The 22,843-nt window shown below is 43.3% G+C and overlaps 1 protein-coding gene across 2 annotated transcripts; it reads right to left on the bottom strand.

Moving 5' to 3' along the window:
* Positions 1 to 4,026: 4,026 nt before the first annotated feature.
* Positions 4,027 to 10,386, bottom strand: mych (myelocytomatosis oncogene homolog). Of its 2 annotated transcripts, XM_049590121.1 has the most exons (3): positions 10,185 to 10,386; positions 8,032 to 8,590; positions 4,027 to 6,953 (listed from the first exon to the last, which is right to left on the bottom strand). In XM_049590121.1, exons 2-3 carry the CDS (start codon positions 8,573 to 8,575, stop codon positions 6,355 to 6,357), a joined length of 1,143 nt encoding a protein of 380 aa, XP_049446078.1. In that variant the 5' UTR covers positions 8,576 to 8,590; positions 10,185 to 10,386; the 3' UTR covers positions 4,027 to 6,354. The 2 variants fall into 2 exon arrangements, with proteins under 2 accessions (XP_049446078.1, XP_049446086.1); XM_049590129.1 differs by lacking the exon at positions 10,185 to 10,386 and having other exon boundaries at positions 8,032 to 8,952.
* Positions 10,387 to 22,843: the final 12,457 nt, after the last annotated feature.

The raw sequence follows: 22,843 nt of genomic DNA on the forward strand, positions 1-22,843 counted from the left end.
ATGTCTTGGAATTAAAGTGAAAAGGAGTGAATGAGTTGGTAAAAGTGGTCTGACATTAAGATTATATTCACATTTGTATGGTTTAATTCTAAAACAGCATTTTAAAACAAAAACAATTGATGTACACTGGGCATGTGCATGCCGATGTACACAGGAAGCAGATTGTCTGCTGTGGGGTTGTTTGATTGTTTGGTAAAAAGTAAGACCAGAGTTTTCTCTAGCCCCTTTTACACTGCCAGATTTTCCGCAAATGTTGGGCCGTTTTGCCGGCAAGCTGCGAGCGTTTAGACACACAGAGCCAAATTGGCGAGTTGATCCAAGGTGCCCAATTTTCCACCTCGTAGGGTAGACATATTAGCAGAACCCTTTTAGTTTAAAAAGACCGAGGCGGCTGTCCGCCACGGGAGGGGCTGTTGATGACTTGTGGGAGGAGCCTTGTCCTCGCAAATGAAGAGGCCATTAACTGTCAGATGACGGGGACGGTGAAGGACGAGCTGACTTACAAGGACTGACCAGCCGCGGCTTCTCTCCCACGTCACTGTTTACGTCACACGCTGAGCTACACGATTTGTTACTTGCTCACGCCCCCCATTGCCCCGAAAAAGGCACATTCTGTATAAACAAAAGTAGGCAGGCGGCATTTTGCTGCACTCCCCGATTTTGTTTTTATACTGCCAGTGCTGAAAAAAGACTGATTGGGCTTTCCTGCAAATTTGCACAATACCTATTTAAAAAGGGCTTTTGATTGGGCCGACGAAAAGGTCGAACTGTTACTGAAAGTAACATGAGTATACGTAAATGGTAAATAGACTGCACTTGTATAGCGCTTTTCTAGTCTTCTGACTACTCAAAGCTCAAAGCAAACTACATGTCACATTCGCCCATTCACACAAGGTGCCACCTGCTACTCAGTAACCATTCACTCACACAAGTTGTACCCCACAATTTGGGGTTCAGTATCTTGCTCAAAGGTACTTCAACGAGCTGGAGGAGCAGGTGATCAAACCACCAATCTTCCGATTAGTTGACGACCAACTCTACCTTTGAGCCACAGCTGCCCCAGTAAGGTTTAAGGTATATAGGGTTGCAGAGAGCAGACTGGGAGTTCATTAATCCGGACCCAACGTGTTTTGGAACCTATTTCTGCTTTTTTAAAATCTCCAGTATATGAATAGTAATCATTATCAGATGTGACTCCTCTGACCCAAAAGCCAACAAATCAATATTTCCTTTTCAGTTTACCTTGTAAAAGTAAAGAACTTTAAACCCATGTTTTAATAAATGCCACTCTACACAAATGTATTATCACAATTGTAAGTTATTGCTGAAGTTATGACTCCTCTATAGAACTCTGAGGTCTGAACAGTTCAGCTTTTTTAAGGTTAAAATCAGCAGCGAATGAAGAAAATATTTGAACATTCAGGCTGTTGAACCTGTGCTGTTGAACGTTTTCCAGAAGTGAATTTAAAAGAAACACCCACGCTGCACAGGAACAAGATAACATAGAAACTCTGGAGAGTAAAACACACACACACACACACACACACCTGACTGGCACATGTCCACCTGCACCACATGCACATTGCAACACATGGACTGAGCTCAGGTTGCACAACTTCTACCTGCTGCCTCACACTTTGCCCTGAGAAAACATTCCCATATCTCTACACCTGGGAGGGGCTGCTGAGGGTGACAGGTGTGTTATGGTGAGCATTTTTGCGCACAACAGGCATAGTGGAACTCTCATGGTATAGTGACTAAATTTTGAAATTTTGGTTCTCCAGTGTCCTGCCAGCTGGGGGCACGGGATTGACCTCTCTGTCAGAATATCAGGATATATTGATTTTTCTTATCCGTGCTTATATAACTGCACAGCAAAACATTACAAGCAGCAGAGAAAGAGGAATGCTGCTTGGCTGCAGTGAGCAAGGACAGAGAGAGAGGGGTTAATGACAGTAAAGTATAAAGACGCTGGATAATTTACAAAGCCTCGCTACCTCCCACAGTTTGTGCTTATAGTTCTATCCATTCAATTTCCTGTCCCGGCTGCTTCTCAGCACGGTGCCAAAGTTCGTTTTGCTTTCCAAAATTTTATCATTGACCTGTACCATTACAGCTGAGTTGCAGAGGGAAGAAAAACCTTCACAGCCAGTACGGACAGGAGAAAATATCACTTTAAAGGCCCTGTCCACGCAAATGTTTTCATTTGATCTGCTGATTAGCCCTCAGACTAGAGTTGGGAGGAGCTATGCTAGGAATGATCTGGTCACCAATGCAGCAGACACCAAATAGTAGCCCTTTTTAAATAGGAATTGTGCAAATTTGCAGGAAAGCCCAATCAGTCTTCTTTCAGCATTGGCAGTATAAAAACAAAATCAGGGAGTGCAGCAAAATGCCGCCTACCTGCTTTGTTCATACAGAATGCGCCTTTTTCGGGGCAATGGGGGACGTGAGCAAGTAACAAAACATGTAGCTCAGTGTGTGACGTAAACAGTGACATGGGAGGGAAGCCGCGGCTGGTCAGTCCTTCGGCAATTCTCTCGTAAGTCAGCCCGTCCTTCACTGTCCCCGTCATCTGACAGTTAATGGCCTCTTCGTTTGCGAGGACAAGGAGGGCGCGCAATTCCTTGTCTCCCCAGTTGCTCATCTTTACAGTGTCTGTCAGGTTTGTGTTTCCCTCTTGCTACTAGCTGCTAATTCCTGCTATCAGCTGTTTCCTGTTTATCCACCGCCAGTGGGTCGCACGTGCGGCGTCATCAACAGCTCCTCCCATTGCGGAAGGCCGCCTCGTTCTGTTTAAACCAAAAAGGTTCCGCCAATATGTCTACCCTACGAGGTGGAAAACTCTCCGGCTCTGTGTCTAAACGCTCACAGCTTGCCTGCAAAACGGCCCAACATTCGCCAAAAATCTGGCAGTGTAAAAGGGGCTATAGAAACAGACAACCATTCACGCTCACATTCACACCTATGGACAATTTAGAGTCACCAGTTAACCTGATTGCGGAAGGAAGCCGGAGTACCCACAGAAACCCCCACCCGGAGGTTCTCAATTGAAGAAGGGCGAGAGAGCCGCATGTGGCTCCAGAGCAACAGGTTGCCTACCCCTGCATTAAGACAAAATATTCATTTTGCTGCATTGATTGAGCATCCTGCTTATATGTAGGTGGGCTATGTAAGCTCAATATGATGTTACAGAAACGTCACTGACCAACGATTCATCATTCTTTAGTGTGAATGACAAGACTGATTGCATTGCAGAGATGCAGGAGCTCCTCTGAGTTTGTGCAGTGTCATCAACAATCAACAGGGTCTGTAGTTGATTAACCTTCATCAATAAGAACAGTGACATCCAACTAAACAGTTTAGGTTTGTTTTCTCAGTTGATCCTTTTGAATATTTACTGCTCACATATTAAGACAAGTATAACTGTGGGACTGATGTGAAATGAGACAACTTCATATTTATTGTTCCCTTTTCATTTTAAGAAAATTGTAACTCAGCTGTAATCAGAGCTCCATGGATATGCTTCAGTGTGTTATTCAATATTCTTATATCCTTCCTGTTGCTGTCAGACTTTACATCCAACACTGCTCTGAGTAGACCTCACACACGTACTAAAACTGTGGACAATCATCACTCGTGTGCAGTATCTGTATATATTAACTGAAATATCTGCATTTGATACGTGCAGTAATATAAATTCCGATTGCTGTAATGTTGCAAATTTCCCTGCTGTGGGACGAATACAGGATTCACATCTAACAATTAAAATATATGGAAACATGCAAAATGTCCCTGCCTTCCCTTGTGTATCTCTTTTACTCTACAGCTCTGAGTGTGTTTGTGTGTGTGCGTGTGTGTGTGTGTGTGTGTGTGCGCGCATGCAATAAAACCACACAGACTTCCCAACTCTCATTCATTATTTAATTACATCAATATTAAAAAAAGTGCTGCTTGGTAAAGAATAACATTTCTTTTAAATTCAAATTCAAAATGAACAAAGGAGGAAAAAAAAGACTAAAATAATTTATGATACAATAACAAAAATATTTACATTTAAAAAAAATCTGTACAATATTTTAACCAGAAAGAAAAAAACTCAAAACATTACAGGCCAGACTGCAGTCAGGTGGAGGTAGGTTTTATCATGCTAAGAACAAAAATCATCCCTGCTGTCTGGTTAAAACCTCTTGACTTCAGAAGGTGGTTCATCATGGCTGGGAGGCTTCACACAAGGAGAAAAAAAAAAAAATCAACTGGGAGACGTTTGGAAGAAAAATCAGGAAGCCTCTGCTTGTGTTTGAAGGAGATGAGGTTTTAACCAGACAGCCACATAATCAAACAGGAAACAAGAAGACCTGAACAGAATTCATTTCAAGGCAGAACAGGTTTAAAAACACCAAAAAACCTCAAATCTCATTATTCCTACCAACCAAGGTCTGTTCAAGTACACTCAGTCTGAAGGAGGAAGAACTCGTAATACGAAACAGGATGCACTTAAGACATTTGTACTGAAATGTGCAAATGGAGAACATTTGCTTATCCGTGTCAAACAGCACATAAATGGATAACATTTACAATAAATTGATATTTAGAGTAAAATAGCATTCAATTAAACATGTATGCCCATTATTGATATCTCAAACTTCAGATACAGCCCAAAGTACAAGTTCAACAAAACACCCTGTAGTAAATGGATATAACAGGATCCTGGTGAACATGCACAGTATTCTTTTACTTTCTTAAAATATTACTTGGCGTCACGGCTCTCTCCAGCTGCCATTTTGTGTCCGTGTAATAAAATATATCTTTTATTGGGCACAAAATGGCTCCAGCGAGGCCGTCCATCTTTGAAAAAAATGGGAATGTTGGTCAGTGGCCCTCATTCATATAACATGTACATGGCTCAAATCTTATGTTAAAACTGACAACACATTTAGTCATCACAGGCTTAAGGTCATGATCAATCGGTCACTTAATTACAGCATCTTCAGGGTCATCCTCATAATGTGATGAAGAACGTTTGACCAAAGAGGGCCACTGGCAAATAAATCACTGACATTTAAACAATTTCCACGAGATCAATGGTCGTCCAATAATAAATATGTGGACCGTTTTCCTTAATTTACACTTAGCAAACGGCTGCTCTCCAAGCTATGGAACTAAAGATCACAGTATTACTGCGGTTGCAGCTTCCTCCAACTAGAACCTTTAAATAACATCAGGACACCATCGGTCTGTCGCTCCATTTCCGACATGCAAATATCAAATGTTATGCATTGGTTTTCCGTCCCGACTTTGGCTGATTTGCTACGACAGCACGGCCCATGGTTCAGTTCACTTTGCAGCTCAGTCTCCTCACAACCTGAATGCTTTAATATGGCTACCTTTGAGTTAGTTAATGACAAATACTTAAATACACAAAGTAATTTCCAATTTCACAACTCCAGAAAACGCGCGCACACACACACACACACTCTGAAGTGACTGAGGTGGTGGTGAACTGAACCGAGGCCGAGCATTGTTATGTGTACAGTATCAAACCTGGTCTATACAGTACTGTCATTGACACACATTAACCTGATTAACAGAGTGGTGCTGGGCCCAAGGGTCCGCCTGAGGCCAAACAGGACTGAAAGCACACTGAAGAACCTTTTTTCCTGACCAAGACAAATTTCATAATATCAGATTTGGAATTTAACTGGAATTGACAGAAGTGCAGCTGCCCAAATAACTTCGAAGCCACCATCAACCACCTGTCAGAGTGGAGGGATCACTGGTTAGTATGGCTATAAGACATCCTGAAAACAATATTCAAGTTTCATTCAACTACTGAGCTGATGGGGCTCCAAGTTATTTGACTCAACAGGCACTCTGCCTCGCATCAATTTCACATGTGCCATTTGGCATCCCCAAGACTTAAGATTCCCAAATGGAATGAAATTAAAAAACAAACGATAACAAAAATATACTGTCCTTGTCTTTCAGTGTGCATTCAGCCAAGCTAAAAAATAAAAAAATCTGCTCGCTCCATCCTCGTTTTAAAAAACATCCTACTCTCTACAACAGTCAGCAGTCAAGGCATGAGAATGATCAGTTCTGAGGCAATGAGTGTGTCGTGTTTGTCCATGGCAACAGTTGCATGTGTGACTCTTTACAGTTCAGAGCTATTGTTACCATCAAGTCCTTGAAATGTCAAATCTTTGTGCACTCTTTTCAGCATGACACGCCATCCTTTCTCCCCACCTAACCCTCTGTCTTTGTACAAAGTCTCTTCCCTTATCCACCCTTACCCCCCCACCCGCATTGTCTCTACACAGCTAAAAATGCAGCCCATAGTTCGGTCCTGGACCATTAGCTGCGAAGCTGCTCCAGCCTCGCTTTCAGCTCTTCCTGTTTTGCTCTTAGTTTGTCCCTCTTGGATTGCAGTCTATGGCCTTCGTCCTCCAGGCCGTAGATGCAGTCTCTGGCCTTCTTCAGGATCACCACCTTGGATGCCTTGTCATTGTGTGACAGCTCGGGCACGTTGTCGCGGAGGCGCACGAAGCAATTCTTCAACTCGTTGCGCCGCTGCCGCTCCATCACGTTGTGTGTCCGCCGCCTCTCCTCCTCATCTTCGGTCTCTGTAGAATTCCGCGACGAATGGTGGTGGTGGTACCGCGATGAGGATGATGATGATGACGATGATGAAGAGCTGCGAGATGAGTGATGGTACCGTGATGAGCCATCGCTCCCTCGTGATCGCTTGTTGGATGAGGAGGAGGATGAAACTGGCGGTGAGGCGGGACACGGTGCAGCGTAGTTGTGTTGCAGCTGGATCTCAAAGTGATGACGTTGGAGAGCTCGCTGCTCCTCTTCCTGCTTCTGCTGACGGACAGACAGGTCAGCCAAAGGGGGCCGAGGGGAGGGGCTGGAGGGACAGCGCACCACAGTCACCACGTCAATCTCCTCCTCTGTCAGAGAGAAAAGAAAGTGGAGAAGGGTTAGATGGACTCTCTGGCACAACCTCATTTTCTGACCCTTGTGGTAAGTTCATCTACCCTGTGATGGCGTGACGACATTTCAGAGTAACGCTGACACCAACAACAAGAGTGTAGATAGTGTACACAGCACACCAACGTGTGCTTGGCGCGCACACACGCCAGTCAGTAGTGAAAATCTGTCCCACTGTAAACAGCCATAAACGTACAGAAGCTTACAACTGTTTACAAACCCTAACTCTGTCGCTGAGTGAAGGCCGCTCAAGATTACAGCAACAGTTGAATGTATAAACAGTTGTTAAACTTTGATGCTCTGGAATGTACAATTAAGTATATCACGTGGAACTTAAGCTATTTACAGTTAAAATGAATAGGTAGCTACATTGTGTCAAATACTTAAAAAAAGTCACTTTTTACTAAAAACATATTTTTCTCAATGAGTTTTCCTTGAAAGTAAATTCAATAAATGCCGCAATATCTGCCGCTTCCTCTTGGGTTCATAGCCACGGATGCCAGAGGGCTTGAGTCGGTGAAATGACTCATTAAGAGTTAATGGATGGAGCCGCAACTGTGCTTGCTGAGCATGAGTCACTCACACACATACACACACCCTCCCAGTCAATTATCTCTCCTAAAACCTCTCATCTACTCATGTCAGTCAACGGCTAAAACCCCGCCCACACTGAAACAACATCCTCGAGTCATAAAGGCTCCTGCGGATTTCAGGTGGGCGGCTGGCATCCAGATAAGCCGAGTGCAAAGAACAATTTTGGGCTCAGTGCCACTAAACATTAACTGTGAATTATCAATGAAATGTCAGCGAGGCTGTTCGGGGCGAGGAGTGTTTATACTGATAAGCTGCACAATGACAAGGCAGGAATGAGATTAAAGTATCAGAATGGAAACACTGACAATAATCAAAAAGGCAGCATTTCATTAAAAACAAGATTCTAAAGGAATCGCTGATTGAACGCTCACGACAAGTGCAAATATTACGGCTTAGCTTTCATATGAAAGAAAATCATGAATGTAAGAGGAGGTCTGAACTCACCAGAGTCACTAGATGAATATGTAGACAGCTCGCCACCTGTTGAGCCGTAGTCTGATGTGGCCTCGCTGGGCTCCTGAGTGTCCATCAGATTCTGGCAGTCCAGCGTGGAGCCGGCGATCTCTTCAAAGATGCTGGTGTTGATGTCGGACAGCAGCGGGCTGGAGCCGAGCATCGAGGAAACCAGCTTCTCCTCCAGGCTCTTGTCCCCTGCCAGGCACTGCCACAGGCAGTCCTCGCCACCCTCCTCCAGAGGGGAGCAGGGCTGGCTGGGCTCGCCTTCCTTCTCAGCAGCATCGGAGTGGAAGAAATCGTAGTTCCAGTTGAGCTGCATGTCATGGTCCTCCAGCAGAATGTCTGATACATAACTCAGCTGGTCCTCCTTGGACAGGGGCTTAGTGCCACCCAGCCCGCTCTTCATCGGTGGGGACTGGGGGGGTGTCGGCAGCGACTGGAGGTCCTTCATCAAACTTTGGCAGAACTCATCGTCAAACAGCAGCGGCTCCGAGTAAAGCCAGTCCTGCGACTGAGAGAAGCTTTGCAACATGTTTGCTTGTAGAATCTGGAGAAAATAACAAAAACCAGGAAAAAAGAATAAAAATCAGAGAGGTAGTGAAGTTTAAGTCCAGAGAAGCTGAACCAGTAGTGTGTTTAAAGCAGCTCTGTGTCAGTACGCCGTAAATCCCAGCAGCACCAACACGTGTTGTAGTGAAAGTTTAGGCCAGTTTCTCCAAACTGAGACCCCAGCCGGTAGTGAGGCATCTTTTATCTGTGTTTACATCACTGTAGCCCCGCCCCACTGCTCCCCAGGGGAGGCCGTAAATCACCTAAAAAAACTTCCCCTCCCCATGACATCATAGGAACAGCTGGGAGACACAGGGGCAGAAACTTTACACCTCTTTCCACAATTCACGTTTTTCTTCTCAGAAAGTTAATAAAAACTGGAGTAAGTGGAGCCTGGCTGACACGGAAAACAAAACCTTAAGAAATAAAAAGAGCCTGGGTGGCTTTTGTTAGTCCTTCTTTTTGTTACTCAACACGTAAAACCTCTGCTTCTGTTTCACATGCATGACCCACAGCCTCCCTGCAGAGAATCAAGACACTCTCACCTTCTTTTAAATACTACTTTACTCCACACAAAGCCTCGGTAATTATCTTTTAAAAAAGCCCCAAGAATCTTGTATGATAACACAACCCAGTCAGGACATGCTGGCTTTCTGCTGCCATGTGTAAACCAACCATCATAATGAAGAAAAACTTTAAAAATGCTGTTAAAAAACCAAAGCAACCAATCCTCTGATTACACATAATTGGAAGTGGAACTGAAATGGAAAATCCTGTGAGATTTCTATGGGGTCTCATGGTATGTGCATGTATAGCAGGCAGTGTCGGAGAACAAAGCAGCAGTGTGTGCGGTGCAGACACTCTGGGAGTTAAAGGCTGCCTTTCTTTACCATCACAGCCTGGGAAACCCGAGCTAACACTTCAACACAGACCAGTCTGCGCCGCGACACGACAGTAGAAATGAGTCATTAATAGTGTTTTAAATGACATTTCCACATTTATCTTCACACTATATGACTGTTAATCGCAGACGAATGCATGCCATTATCTTGCACTAGCAACGACTGAGCATAGACTGTGCATAGAGAGTACACAAAATGAAGCATGTAAAAAATGTGAAATTCCTAATGCGGTTTTGAATGGAGGTTCAGTGAAGCTCTCCTGTTAGGTCGCATGGACTGCACGCTCTTGCACCACACTGAGTTACTATTAAAACTGAACACCGTGTACACAAATATAAAATCACATTTCGAAATTTACACCAAGCATGCAACAAGCCGTGTGTCTGCGCAAATTCAGTGTTTCCGGGGGCAATAAGAGCACAAAGGAAGTCTGTTAAAAATCCAAAGGTTAACCCGATGCACGGGTCATTTAAACCCGGCATGGGTTGAGCAACGCTGGGTCCCCACGTGAAACCGGTGTTCTTTATTCTTCAATTCACCACTTTAAACCACACGAAATGCAAAATTACAACCAATACACGCACAAAAGCACAACTCAACACGCAGCCATGACTTTGCTGACTTTAAACGCCCTGTGTCTGTGTGTGCAAGTTATCTTAACCTCAATTCACCGGCATGCAGCTGTCTTACCTTCAACTGTCCTCACGGGAAATTCAACACTAAGAAAAGTGGATGAAATATCCGAGTAAAGTCCACAGGGAGAGCAAGAACTTGAGTTATCAACTCGAGTGAGATTTTCTGCGTGTAAAATTAAAGTTACAACAGGGCAGCATGGTGTTTATCCCCTGTCAGGTTCCTCCTCCGCTACGGGCAGACAGAGTAGGTGTGGCCGTCGGGGTCGCTTGGTTTATATGTCCGCCACCCGCCGGTGTGCTTCCGCCACGATCAAAATCGCGCCAAAACGTACAAACCGACGAAATGTCGTTAACGGCAACCGAGCATATCGCCTATATATCCTCAGTCGGTCCCTGTTTTGAACGAGTCCAGGCGGAAACACCGAAAAATGCGGCGTTTCCGGTAATTTCGCACTGAAGTCTGGGTCTATGTTGCCTCCCCCGCGGAGTGATACCGCTCAGGCTGGGATTCCAGGAAAATGGTGGCGGGTAAAAGTTAGGACAGAAACACACGTGGATTGTGAGGAGATGCCGGGTGTCTTACTGCCTGTCTGCCTGCCTGCCTGTCTGTCTGTCCTGCCTCGGGGCGCCGCAAAACGGAGCGAAAGCAATTTGAAACTGTTTTAATCATCATTTTAAGACTACATTCAGAATAAACAACCAAATAAGCGATGCATTCGGGGGCTGCTCCGCCTATTTAGATGCATTAATGATTAGTCACACAAAAGATAAACTTTCACAGCCATGTGTGGGGGATGTGGTTCAGTAAGCCGGTGTGGTATTTTTATGGCATGTTAGGAACAGTGAGATTACAGTGTGTTTGACTCTCCCTGTCTGTAGTGTTATGGCAGACAGACAGGCGGGCAGATAGACAGGCTGAATGCTTTCAGAGCCACGTTGTCCTCCAATTCCAACTCTTGCAGGGGTGTTTCACCATCCATCCATCTGTCCCCAACTCCTCCTCCCCCTCCTCCTCCTCTCACTACGAGCCTACTATTACTACTACAACCGTACAGACTATCTCAAACTGTCATCTACAGGCCTGGTGTTAAAGCAGAACAGTGGACATTACTGCACTTTAAGTTCAGTTTAATGCAAACTCACTCTTGTGTAGGCTACTGTATGCATATTCATAATTGTTGTGAAATTAGTTGCATGCCATAGACACATTTTAAGTGCTCATATTTTATTTTTGCACATTTATTTCTGTGCAAAAATAAAAACCTGAAATAAAACAAACAAAAAAAAACAGCAAAAACTTCCGTCAAAACAAAACTGATATCATGCATAAATAAATAAATACATAGTAATTGGGTGAACTGGCTGTGCACTGGGATGAATGAACTCCAAGCTGCCCCACTCAGATACCGCAGCCCTCCCTCCTCATCCTCCGCCTCTTGTAGCTCTCCTCTCATGCTCTGCACGTTACATAACGGACGGGGATTCGCCGGTACACGTGCAGGCGCGGCGGCCAATCAGAGCGCGAGTCAGCCCCGGTTCACGTGAGTTCTCGGCAAGCTCCAAGGGCTCTTGTAACAGGAGCTCGAAATCTCCATACCGACCGTACACATGCATTTATATACAGCCCTTTAAATACACGCACACGCCCATATAATATGATATTTTCATTTGAGACGGTCCAGTTGGTGATCATATGGGATTTAACATATATTTTTTAAACAGCACACTAGGCTATACATTACAATGGCTCAGTTATTTCTAATATCTATTCTTGCAGTAATAATCACTGCTTATTTATGTTAAAATGGTAAAAATGTGTGTGAAGTCTGGTCTACACCAAACACAACTCGGTGAATTAAGCTGAATTACACCCTTGTGTGTAACCATACATGTAAATAAACATCGCCTGTATATTTATTGTTATTTATCCATGCCCTTACTGTATACATTCTGCACTTCTAGGGATATAATCACAGCCTTGTTGGGAGTCTGCCACATGGAAACTATTTCTGCTGAGTGTAAATGCTCTCCACTTCCCAGAGAAGGGGGACTGCAGCATAATCCTACAAAGAAATAAAAAAAAACCTGTGCTGCATTTTTATAAAAAGTCTGCTGTGCTACATTGGGAGGATGGGGTTTCTGTCTGTAGCAGCTGATGTAGGGCGGATCACAGCAGCACAGCAGAAAAGAACATTTTGCACACAAAGCAGGAGGGATGTGGATGTGAAGAACTGGGTTAATGTGCCACCTACAGGCCAACTGGCAGACTGACTGACTGGCCTGGTTTCAGCTCTGGATACTAAACTTCTTGGCTGGCGGAGTGACTCACTGGTTTAGTTTCTGACTAACTGGTCAGTTCTGGGATTTCCAAATTGTTTCACAGAAATCCCACCCAAAACAGATCAGTATTAGGCCATACATTCAAATTGAATGATTTTAACGTTTGCAAAACTCACAGTCCAGATCACTGAGAGGTCAGTTGATGTTTTGTCATCAGCTCAGGATGATTACAGTTTGTCGGTCTGTATGTTTACATGACATCAGAGAAAATTGATTTATTGTGTTAGTCTGACTGAATCTGGACTTTTAAATTATATGTAAACATGTTAGTCCACCTGAAATCGTGCAAAATTGAGTTTATCTAAGTCGGACTAACACCCAGATAATGTGATTGGGAGTCACATTACTCCTGCATGTGTACAGTCAATCAAACACAAATGGCCTTTCTGTGCAGAGTTTGCATGTTCTCCCTGTGTCAGCGTGGGTTTTCCCTCCAGCTTCCTCCCACTGTCCAAAGACATGCAGGTTAATTGGTGAATCTAATTTGATCGTAGGTGTGAATGGTTTGTCTCTATGTGTCTGCCCTGTGATAGTCTGGTGACCTGTCCAGGGTGTACCCTGCCTCTCGCCCAGTGTTGGCTGGGATAGGCTCCAGCACACCCCGTCCCCTAATGGAATAAGCAGTTATGGAAAATGAAAGGATTTATTGTGTTAATGTGACTAAAACCAGACTTTTAAAATACATGTTAACATGTTAGTCCAATTGAAATTGTACTGAGTTTGCCCCAGGTTTTGATCTGGAAGCATTAAATGCATAACAGAAGAAGAAGCCGGTAACAACATGGTGAAACCAACATAGAGAGCTGTGCATTTTTGGTCGGACAAGGAGAAACAGTTCACACAAAATACATGAATGAGAGGAAAGCATGGGATGACATCCTGTTCAAAAAAGTGGCGGAACAGCTGGATGATACTCATTTTTAGTCGGTGACTGTTATGGCACATAATTAGGAGGCCTAGGTGTACGGTTAGGGGTGGAGATAGGAAGCAGGGAGAGGCTGATGTTCCACTTGGGGTATCGGGTAACTCCCCTTCCTAGGAGCTCACACACCTGAAAAGGCGGCGGTTGACTGGAGTCAAGGCTGGCTGCTGGAGACGCCGACAGACTGCCACGCCACATTTCTGCAGAAGATTCCGACAGACATTCAGAAATCAAAATCCACCGATCTGGGAACGCCACTACACACCTCACCTGATCTGGGGTCACGTTCAACCCCCCCTATAAACTGAAATCACAACAATGCTGCTTGTGCTGGCCCAGCCTGGCCGTCGACCGGAGGGGACGCCTGAAGCGTCGGGCTGGGGTGGCCGCCTACAGTAGTGGTCGGGTCTGATGAAGGGTGAGTAACCCATTTACCCCCTAGACAGCTCAGAGATCTACACACATTAGGTACGTGAGGCATACGTTCAAGTCCAACTGCACACCGCAGGGAAATAACGAAGCTTAGTTAAAGGTTACAGTTACCAGTGTTAGGAGTGTCAGGTAACGAGTCAGGCATAACGTTAGGTGTCTTGTAACAGTGACGTAATAGGTCAACTGGAAAAAGGACCAACACTAACAAGCTGAGTGGCATATCGCCACCTATTGTAGTGGAGTCGGACATACTTTGGTCAGTAAATGGATTCCCCTCCAAAGCTTGTACACTGAGACAAGGACAGTAGTCCAATTAAATGGCCTAGTCAAGCCATTACTGTAGCTTGACTTAACTGTGCATGTAAACGTACTGAGTTTGAATTAAATGAAGGTGAAACTGCTCATCACCTCCTTCCTTATTAAGTAAATGAATGTCCTACAAGCTGTGCTTTTTATAAGGATCATTTTTAATTTATCACCAAACTCTCCAGCACGTGATGCGTTTGGTTAAACAGAAACACCTCTGTCTTATCAAAACTACGGTGTCTTAAATGAGTCACAGGCCTTTTTCCTGATTCCAACGATGATGATGAGCAACCTTTATCCTCACACTCCACATGTTGACTCACTGAGATTTACACCACATATTATTAGGTTTTGTCACAAACTGACTCAGTGAATGTGACAAGTACGGAGTCCATACAAAAGATTTAGTTAAAACAATCAGAATTTATGGAGTGTGTAGGTCAGCAAAGTAAGTAATGAAAGCCAAGCATGAATGTGTGTCCGGTGTGCTGCAGAGGTGTTGAAGGTGCAAAACCTAAAAAGCAATGATGTAGGGTGGACGTCTGCTGTAGGAGGGAACAGACCGAATGAACAGCTTTTATAGTCCGAAAGGCCCAGGTGCGCTTAATCAAGGCAACGACCCTGCTATGTCAGCCAACTGCCTGACGAGGTTGGCTGACATGATAAAGTGTGGCCTGCGGCAGGCTGCCATGACATTTCTATGGAAAGCTGCGGCCATTTGATTTTGGTGCAGTGCAGCCAAACTAAAAGTTAGCAATAGTTCAGCTTTTAGCAGCAAATTTTGGCCAGAGGATACCTGCATCCAGTCAATGAACAGAGTCCTGTGACTCCTGTGACACGTTGATTTACACTACAAAAGAACTCCTTTGCTGCCTGGAACATATGAACGCACTTCCCAGCTACAGAAAAATGTAATCATTGCAGTGAGTCACACTCTATCACTGCTAAGTGTGTTTTCAGCACTTAAAGGGAAATTTCGATTTATTTCAACCCGTCTCCTATCGTCCTAAATTTGTTTCAAGTGACTAGTGACATCAAAATAACAGTTAGCATGTTAGCCGTTAGCCTAGATACAGCCGGAGCACATAGTAGCATCAGACCTGTTAAAACGTAAGTGAACGGGCAACCTTCAAGTGCAAAGTTAGTCCACTAAACAAGCTTTTTTTCACAAAGACCGCCTCATATCGTTAGGATAAATGTCAGAGAACATATAGAAAACGACATGTAAACATGTTGTCTTACCTTACCGGTGTGCTGCCATGTTTGTTTACACATTGCACAACGTGTCACAGGAGCTGCAATGTGATCTTGCAGAAATATGCATGAAATGACCACGATCTTTAAACGCTGCATTTCGTGTTGGTTGGATGGGTTTAAGACACCAAAACTACTTGGTTATGTTTGGAAAAAGATTGTGTTTTCAGCTAAAATAACTGCTTTTCCTATGTACGGGACTTAAGTATGTCATAATGTAAAGTAACTATGCAAAGGACGCAAGTACGTAAAGTTAAAAGACGTCAGCATTTACTTCTTCAAATTACTCCTGCATGTATACAGTCAACTGGACCCAAACCAGCCTAGACCCTCTGGGCATGCTCAACAGTTTCTCCCCCTGAAGTCAAATAGCATTAAATGCATAAAAGAAGAAGAAGCTGGTAACAACATGGAGAAATCTGCATCCACAGCCGTGCATTTTTGGATCGACTAAATGTACAGAGCTGTAAAGTTGTCCACCATGGTTCCAGTTTGCCACTAGCTAACCATAGCTAACTTGTTTGTCTATGACGTAATAGGTCAACTGGAAAAGGGAGCATATCGCCACCTATCGTAGTGGAGTTGGACATACTACAATAAATTACTTGTATACTGGAACAACGACATTAGTCTATTAGCTATAACTGTAGCTTGACTTTACTGTGCATGTAAACGTACTGAGTGATCTCCTGGGTGAAAGTCCTGGGTTTGGTTGACTTCTACCATCCTACTGTCCTCCCTAACTGGATTTCCTTGCTCTTTATACTACCTATAGGTACTTACATTAACCGTCACATGACATCGTTGGACCAAGGAATTCCTGTGTCCACCATGATGAAGTATCCTAATTGACTTTTCATTGGCTTTGTCTCCATATTGCTGGCATGTCATTTTATCACATTCCTTGTCACCACTGTGTAATGTGGTGTTAAGAGGTTGTAGTCATTTCACATAATTCTGTGAGACCAAATTGCCCACAGAGGATGCAGCTACTGTCTGCTGTTGGAATAATGACCTTGCTCTCTTGCACTTCTGCTTTTGGTGTGAAATTTGTGTGAGAACTCTAAACTTCACTGCAGTAACCTCTGACCTCCTTGCTGGCTGACTGCTTGAAATCTCCAGTGAAATCAGGCATTTATGTGTGTCAAAAGATGAACATCTGAGCTGACCCTTGGTTGGCTGAGTCAAAGTGCCGCCTCACCGACTACCTGCTGACTCACTGAACTTGTTGAAATGCTGACCGGCTGATTGGTTTCCACTGAAGTGACTTTGAAATGACTTGACTTCTTCACTGGTAGTTGAAGGATTAAATCATTGAAAAGTTGCCTGCTTGCGCTAATATTCGAAAATGAAAACTACAATGATTTCATTGTTGCCAAATTGCATGAATACTGAGCAATAATGTGCATGATGTGTACATTGTCAGACAGTAAACATGGAGGGGATTCTGAATGTGAACAAGTCTCACTCCTCTTGCTCTGTGGAAAAGGAGAAGAAACTCTGTCAGTGTTTAATTGGGCATGTGTCTGATCCACCAACTGGCATCGTGACCCTGCAAGATCTCCAGTCTTTGTAACATGTTTTAGTGTGTGACTCACAGTCTTTAGATGTGACAGGGTGTCAGACTTTAGTCTTTCTAAAGTATTTTAAATTATTTTCAAAGTCCTCTATGGTGGGCATAAGTCGCCAAAGTGTGTCATTAAGTGTGCAATCCCACATTTTAGTTTGATGCTTAATGTCTTCTAATTACTTGTCAGTTTAAATACTCAAATTGCTGACTGACGGGGTAAAAGGTTAATTGACTGACCGATTGACTGACTGACAGGTTTACTGGCCCAGTGAACTAGACGGCATTAGTAAGCTAATAGGACACACACAGCCGAAGCCCCAGGGGTGAGAGACAGCCTGGGAATGGGATCATCGCTCTGTGTGTGCTTGTGTGACTGTGTGTGTGTGTGTGTGTGTGTGTGAGTGTGTGTTTGCGCCCACTGCTGTGATCTCCTCCTCCTTATTAGGACTCTTCATCCTGCAGTGTGTCTCTGTGCAGACAGACAGGCAGCGGCAGCCTGTCTTTCTGCCTGCTTAAATTAGACAGCAGTGGCTACTGAATAAGTTCCCCACACACACGTCATGGGTGACAATGGACGGACTCAGGGTAGATTAATGTGTGCAGAGAGATTTGTGATATCAGTCTTCTTAAAAATGAAATCAAAATCTGTCTTGTTTAAAAAAAAAGAAACTTTAATTTGACTTCCTTTTCAGTTTTGCCACAGAGGCTTTTATTTGTAGCTCTCAGTTCAAATCATAGACTGTATAAAATAATAGATGTAGCTACTGTGATGTCACCCATTGGTTTGTGGACTGCTGTTTTGAGGCCTTATGTTTGGCATTTTGGCTGTCGCCATCTTGTTTTTTGGAGCCAAAGGTGATCATATTTGAACAAGCATGCGAAGCTGTGGAGGAGCGAGGGGTGGGTCTGACTCATAGGCTGGGGTGACACCTGGCAGGCACCCTGCCACTCAAAGCAACCACATCCCTAATTATGGGTAACTTATAGCCTTAATAAAATGTAAACAGGTGAGTTATATAAAAATTCACCCCGTGAACAGTTGTCATGAATAGGATAATTAGCTATAGAGACTAAAACCGTTTTTTTGCACCAGGTTGTAAACATGTTTATGTCTGCTGTAAAGATGTGCATTTTAACACTGGAGTTGATGGGGATTGACTCGCTACTGGAGCCAGCCTCAAGTGGCCGTTAGAGGAACTGCAATTTTTGGCACTTCTGTGTTGGCCTTATTTTTCAGCCCCAGAGGTTGCAGCTTGGACAGTATGCAATAGCTGCAGTCCCATTATAGTAGGGCTATACCCAACTCACAATTATGTCAGTGAGACTAGTTTGAACAGGTTTCAGTGGAACGTTCAAGGTGACAGAGACATTCACGAAATATGGTAAACATGCCAGGTTAGCCCTCCTAGCAAATGTGCACTGACTACACTAACGACAGATCGGAAACATGCTACAGCATTTTTTGAAGACACTAGATAATTCACCACTTCAGAGCAAAAGGCAGAAAATGACGTTATCTCATCATATTTTGACATATAGGTCCACTGACAAAGCGACGAGTTAGGATGAGAATGTGACACAGGCAGCTGCCTCTAAATTACATCCTATTAACAATTAAATACTTACAATTGCTTGTTTTATTGCTTCACTTACTCCGTGACAATCACACGAGCTGCTGATATCACTGATATGTCACTTAATATCAGATCAATATTAGTCCAATATACAGTATTAGTCACTGAACAGCATATATGCCATTTCTTCAGGATGCTAAAAAGGGCAACTTTCACACCATCTTTACCAGGAGTAAGGGAGGAGAGAAGGACAAAATTAGAAAGTGAGGAGTTTTTTCTGTCATTATTGCAGTTCACTAAGGTCACACAGAGAAAGAGAGACTCATCCCCTTCTTCTCCTCATTCCTCTGAAATTACAGCTCTCAGAGTATCGCCACAGGATCTCACCAAACTGTGTAATGACAGACCTGAACACTAACACACACACACACACACTCTCTCTCTCCCTCTAAATGTTAGTGCTGTTGTGTTGAAGAGCTGTATATAAATTTGTTCTGAGAAAAATCATCCACGTGCGCACACGCAGTGATGTGTTTTATGTTTCCTGGTTGCTTCCAATAAATAGAAGAAGAAGAAGACACGGACCGTTGCCATCATGGCTGAAAAACAAAGTAAAGTGTGCTACCAACATCACGGTGTTGACTGTCAGTACTTAGCAACTGTCACAACCCAGCTCAGGAGCAGAGACCAAAGAGGGAAGACCACACACATGAGTTGTAACTTCAAATATTTTTGCCCATGGAAAATAGAAAAGAAGCTACAAACCAAAATAAAAAACACGTTTTGTGAAACATTAGTCGTGTTTGTGAAGCATAAATGAGAGGAAAATGTGCCGTAGGAATGTTGTGTGGTGCAGAGAACAAGCCAAATATCACCAGACAAAAGCCAGGGATGAGGACACACTAGCTTACATAATGTCACAGACCAGTGGAGCAAAATCTCCCTGACGACCTTCAGCCTGTCCACAGAGTCGTCACAGTAACAACAAGGGAGACGGACTGAATGAAGGCAACAGAAAAACAGGTACAGGTAATAATGGACTGAAGCAACTGTGATGTTACTCCATCTTGTTCCTTCATTCTTCATCAATTTGTCCAATAAGGTAACTCCTCTCTGATCGTATTTTTTATTTACAGTTATACGTGGTTATAATGTAAAAAAAAAAAAAAAAGTACTTATCTCTAGCGGTATTTATCGTAGACTGTATAACAATAATAGACGTAGTCACTGTGATGTCACCAAGCCCCGAGGAACAGTGCTGGACTTTGAAGCCAATTTTATAGTGGCCAAAAGTGGAATTACAACAGTTGGGTCCATCATGTGATGCCATGGGGCCAAAAAAGACTTTTTCCAATACACTTAAATTGGGAAAGAGATGTCTGTAAATCAGTGGATACATATTTGAGCATCACAACCCCCTTAAAAATGACTAGTTTCACCATCAGGATTTGATCCATTCGGCCCGATAACATTTTTAAAGTTTAGCAGAGCTGCTAGATGAAATTATTTTATCCCTCTTCAAGTTCGCAGAGTGCAGTGCGCTTGCTCTATGGGCCCCACTATGTGGAAGATCCAGGTAATTTCATAACGTTGAGACAGAGCTTTTTTGGCTTCATGTGACACTGAGCAACTTTCATAGGAATGATCAGGGCCCCGCCTCCAATGCTGTAACCAGGTCTCTTAATACATCCATGGACATCACTAATTGTTTTGGGGACTGCCATTTTGGAGCCTCGAGTTTGGCTACAAACATGGCATTTTGGCATTTTGGCATTTTGACAGATGTTTGGAGCCAGAAGCAGGACCCCAGTGGCCACTCACAGTATTACAGCAAAAAAAAATGTTGAAATCAGCTACAGAGACCAAAACTATTTCCTTGTACCAGGCATTTTAACATGGGGGTCTGTGGGGGTCTACCTGTGCTTTTCAAGTCAAAATGGAGTTGAATGGACACCACATTTTCAATGGATTTCTCAGGTTGTATCATTTATTGTGGGAAAGGAATGTACAATGCAATAGCTGACTGTCACTGTTTCATGATCCATCCCAAAACTGAAAACTCATTTTATATGTCAGGGGAACCAAAATGAGAATGTGCTTAAACTAAAATATGTTAGTCTGGATATTTAAACATGAAGAGATGTCAGGACAAGTCAATTCTTTATTGGTTAATACCTTTTTTTTATCCTTGGTGTTCATTTTATCTTATTCCATTACCTTTTACTTGTTTTTATTTTTTGATTTTTAACATTTTATTGTCTTTCTGTTGTCATTTTTAGTCTTGCATATGTTTTTTTAAATTGATTTGTTTACATTTCTGGCACTTTGGGTCTCCATATTTGTATCAAAGGTGCCGTATAAATAAGTAACGTTGAAGTTATTTTTATGACCCGATATCACATATGACCAATATCTCCCTGACTCAAGGGGTGCACACAGTCTGTACAGCATAAATCATTCTCTGTCCTTGGACCCTTAATGTGGAACAACTCCCACAAAATGGAGGGAACCTCAGAATGAGAAGCCGAGGAGGGATCCCTCTCCCAGGACAGACAGACATGCAACAGATGTCCTATGTACAGAATAGATGCAGTAATTAAGATGCAGGGAAATGGAAGTTCTTTAAAGTTATGGTTCTTTATTGTCACACGCACAACAAACAGTTAAATTATTTGTACTCAGATCCTTGGAAAGGTTCCAATGGTGGGAAATGAGCAAATACACCGAGGCAAACTTGTGCCTTGCGTTAAACCTGATTGCAACTTCAGACGAGACAATTCATCCCAACGCCACCATGATGAGGGACAAGAAATAAAAGTGAGTAATTTCCATGAGCACTGGAATTTTAAAAAAATAAAAAAAAACACCAGCTTTCATTACAACTTGAGAACGTGGAAATCTTTATAAAAACTGACACCAAATTCCAACAGTCACATTTTTTTCAGACCAGGGAAAACATGATGTGCCGATATACTGGAAATATCAGGACTTGACTTCACAGTCAGGAAAAAGAACAATACAACGAAAGAACGGAAAATCTAAGGCAGACCACCAGCAGCTGGTTTTTAAAGGGTTTAAGTGGTTTTGGGTGGAGTTTCTCCCTCAAGGATTTTAATGGGAACGAACGTCCGTCTGACCTCAGTTAGCTGCTGGAAGAAAAAGGAGGAAGAGAGGCCGGCAGCCGTGGAGCATTCCTTCTGGGAACAGCCTTCATGTGGTGTGTGTGCCTGTGTGTGTGTGTGTGCTGGTATGTGTGGTTCAGCATGCTTGGTGGTAGTCATCAAAGGAAGTAACCACAGCTTTGCCAGGAACAAGTAAAAGTGCATCCTGTTGCACTTTCTCCGGGGTTGTCTGTGTGTGTGTGTGTGTGTGTGTGTGTGTGTGTGTTTGTTCCTGTACTTATGTCCTTATAAAGGACCAACACAGGATGTGTTAAAAAATAGCAGTCAGTTCTGCAGGAGACATGTTGGTTGTCAGCCCTGCACCCTCACACAGGTGTTTTCAGTTACTCTGTCTGATCAGACCTCTGCTCAGGTAGCAGCTGAGCATGTATGCTGACATGTGGGAATTTTCATGTGCTGTGTGCAGCAATGGTTGTGCTCCATTTGACTGCAGCAGTAAACCAGGGAACCCTTTAAAAGCTGAGTGTAGGCAGGAGGCAGCCAGTGTTATCAGCTGATTATCAAACAGCAGCAGGCTGAAGAGATACTCTGGAGACAGTTGTACAGTTATTCGGGCGATTCTCATGCACTGTTCGTACATTTCCAACGAAAAGTAATGCACCAAAATTCATACATAAACCATGAAATGTTGAGCCAATAATTTGTGCATAATCCGTGTATTTTAAAAGGCTGCAGTCACTTCATCAATGTGCTGACAGGTGTAAAGAAGGAAGTGGTCCTGAACAGGCTAGTTAGGAGGCAGGTTGGGATGGTTGATGGGTCATAAAACACAGGACTTTCCCCAGGACACCGGTGTTATGAACCATGTTAAATTTCAGTCATTTCACAGTATGTCTTTCCCTAAACTTAACCATGGTAACTTCACTTTAAAACGTAACCTTATGTTGGGAACATCACATCATTTGTGGGCTGCTAATTTGTAGGATATCTTATGAACAGACGTGGGCATTTTCTTAGGATATCATATAAACTCTAATCTTAATTCTCATTTTCCATAATGAAAAACATTCCTATTGCATTTATTCAGAAAAGCAAGAGCAGATTTTTTCCATTAATATATTTCTCAGAATTCTGAGATAATAATCTTGCTAACACCAGCCTCCTGGGTGAAACCCGGCGGTTGTTGGACCCATC

Source organism: Epinephelus fuscoguttatus, linkage group LG1, assembly GCF_011397635.1.
Source record: "Epinephelus fuscoguttatus linkage group LG1, E.fuscoguttatus.final_Chr_v1".
Classification (NCBI taxonomy): Eukaryota; Metazoa; Chordata; class Actinopteri; order Perciformes; family Serranidae; genus Epinephelus; species Epinephelus fuscoguttatus.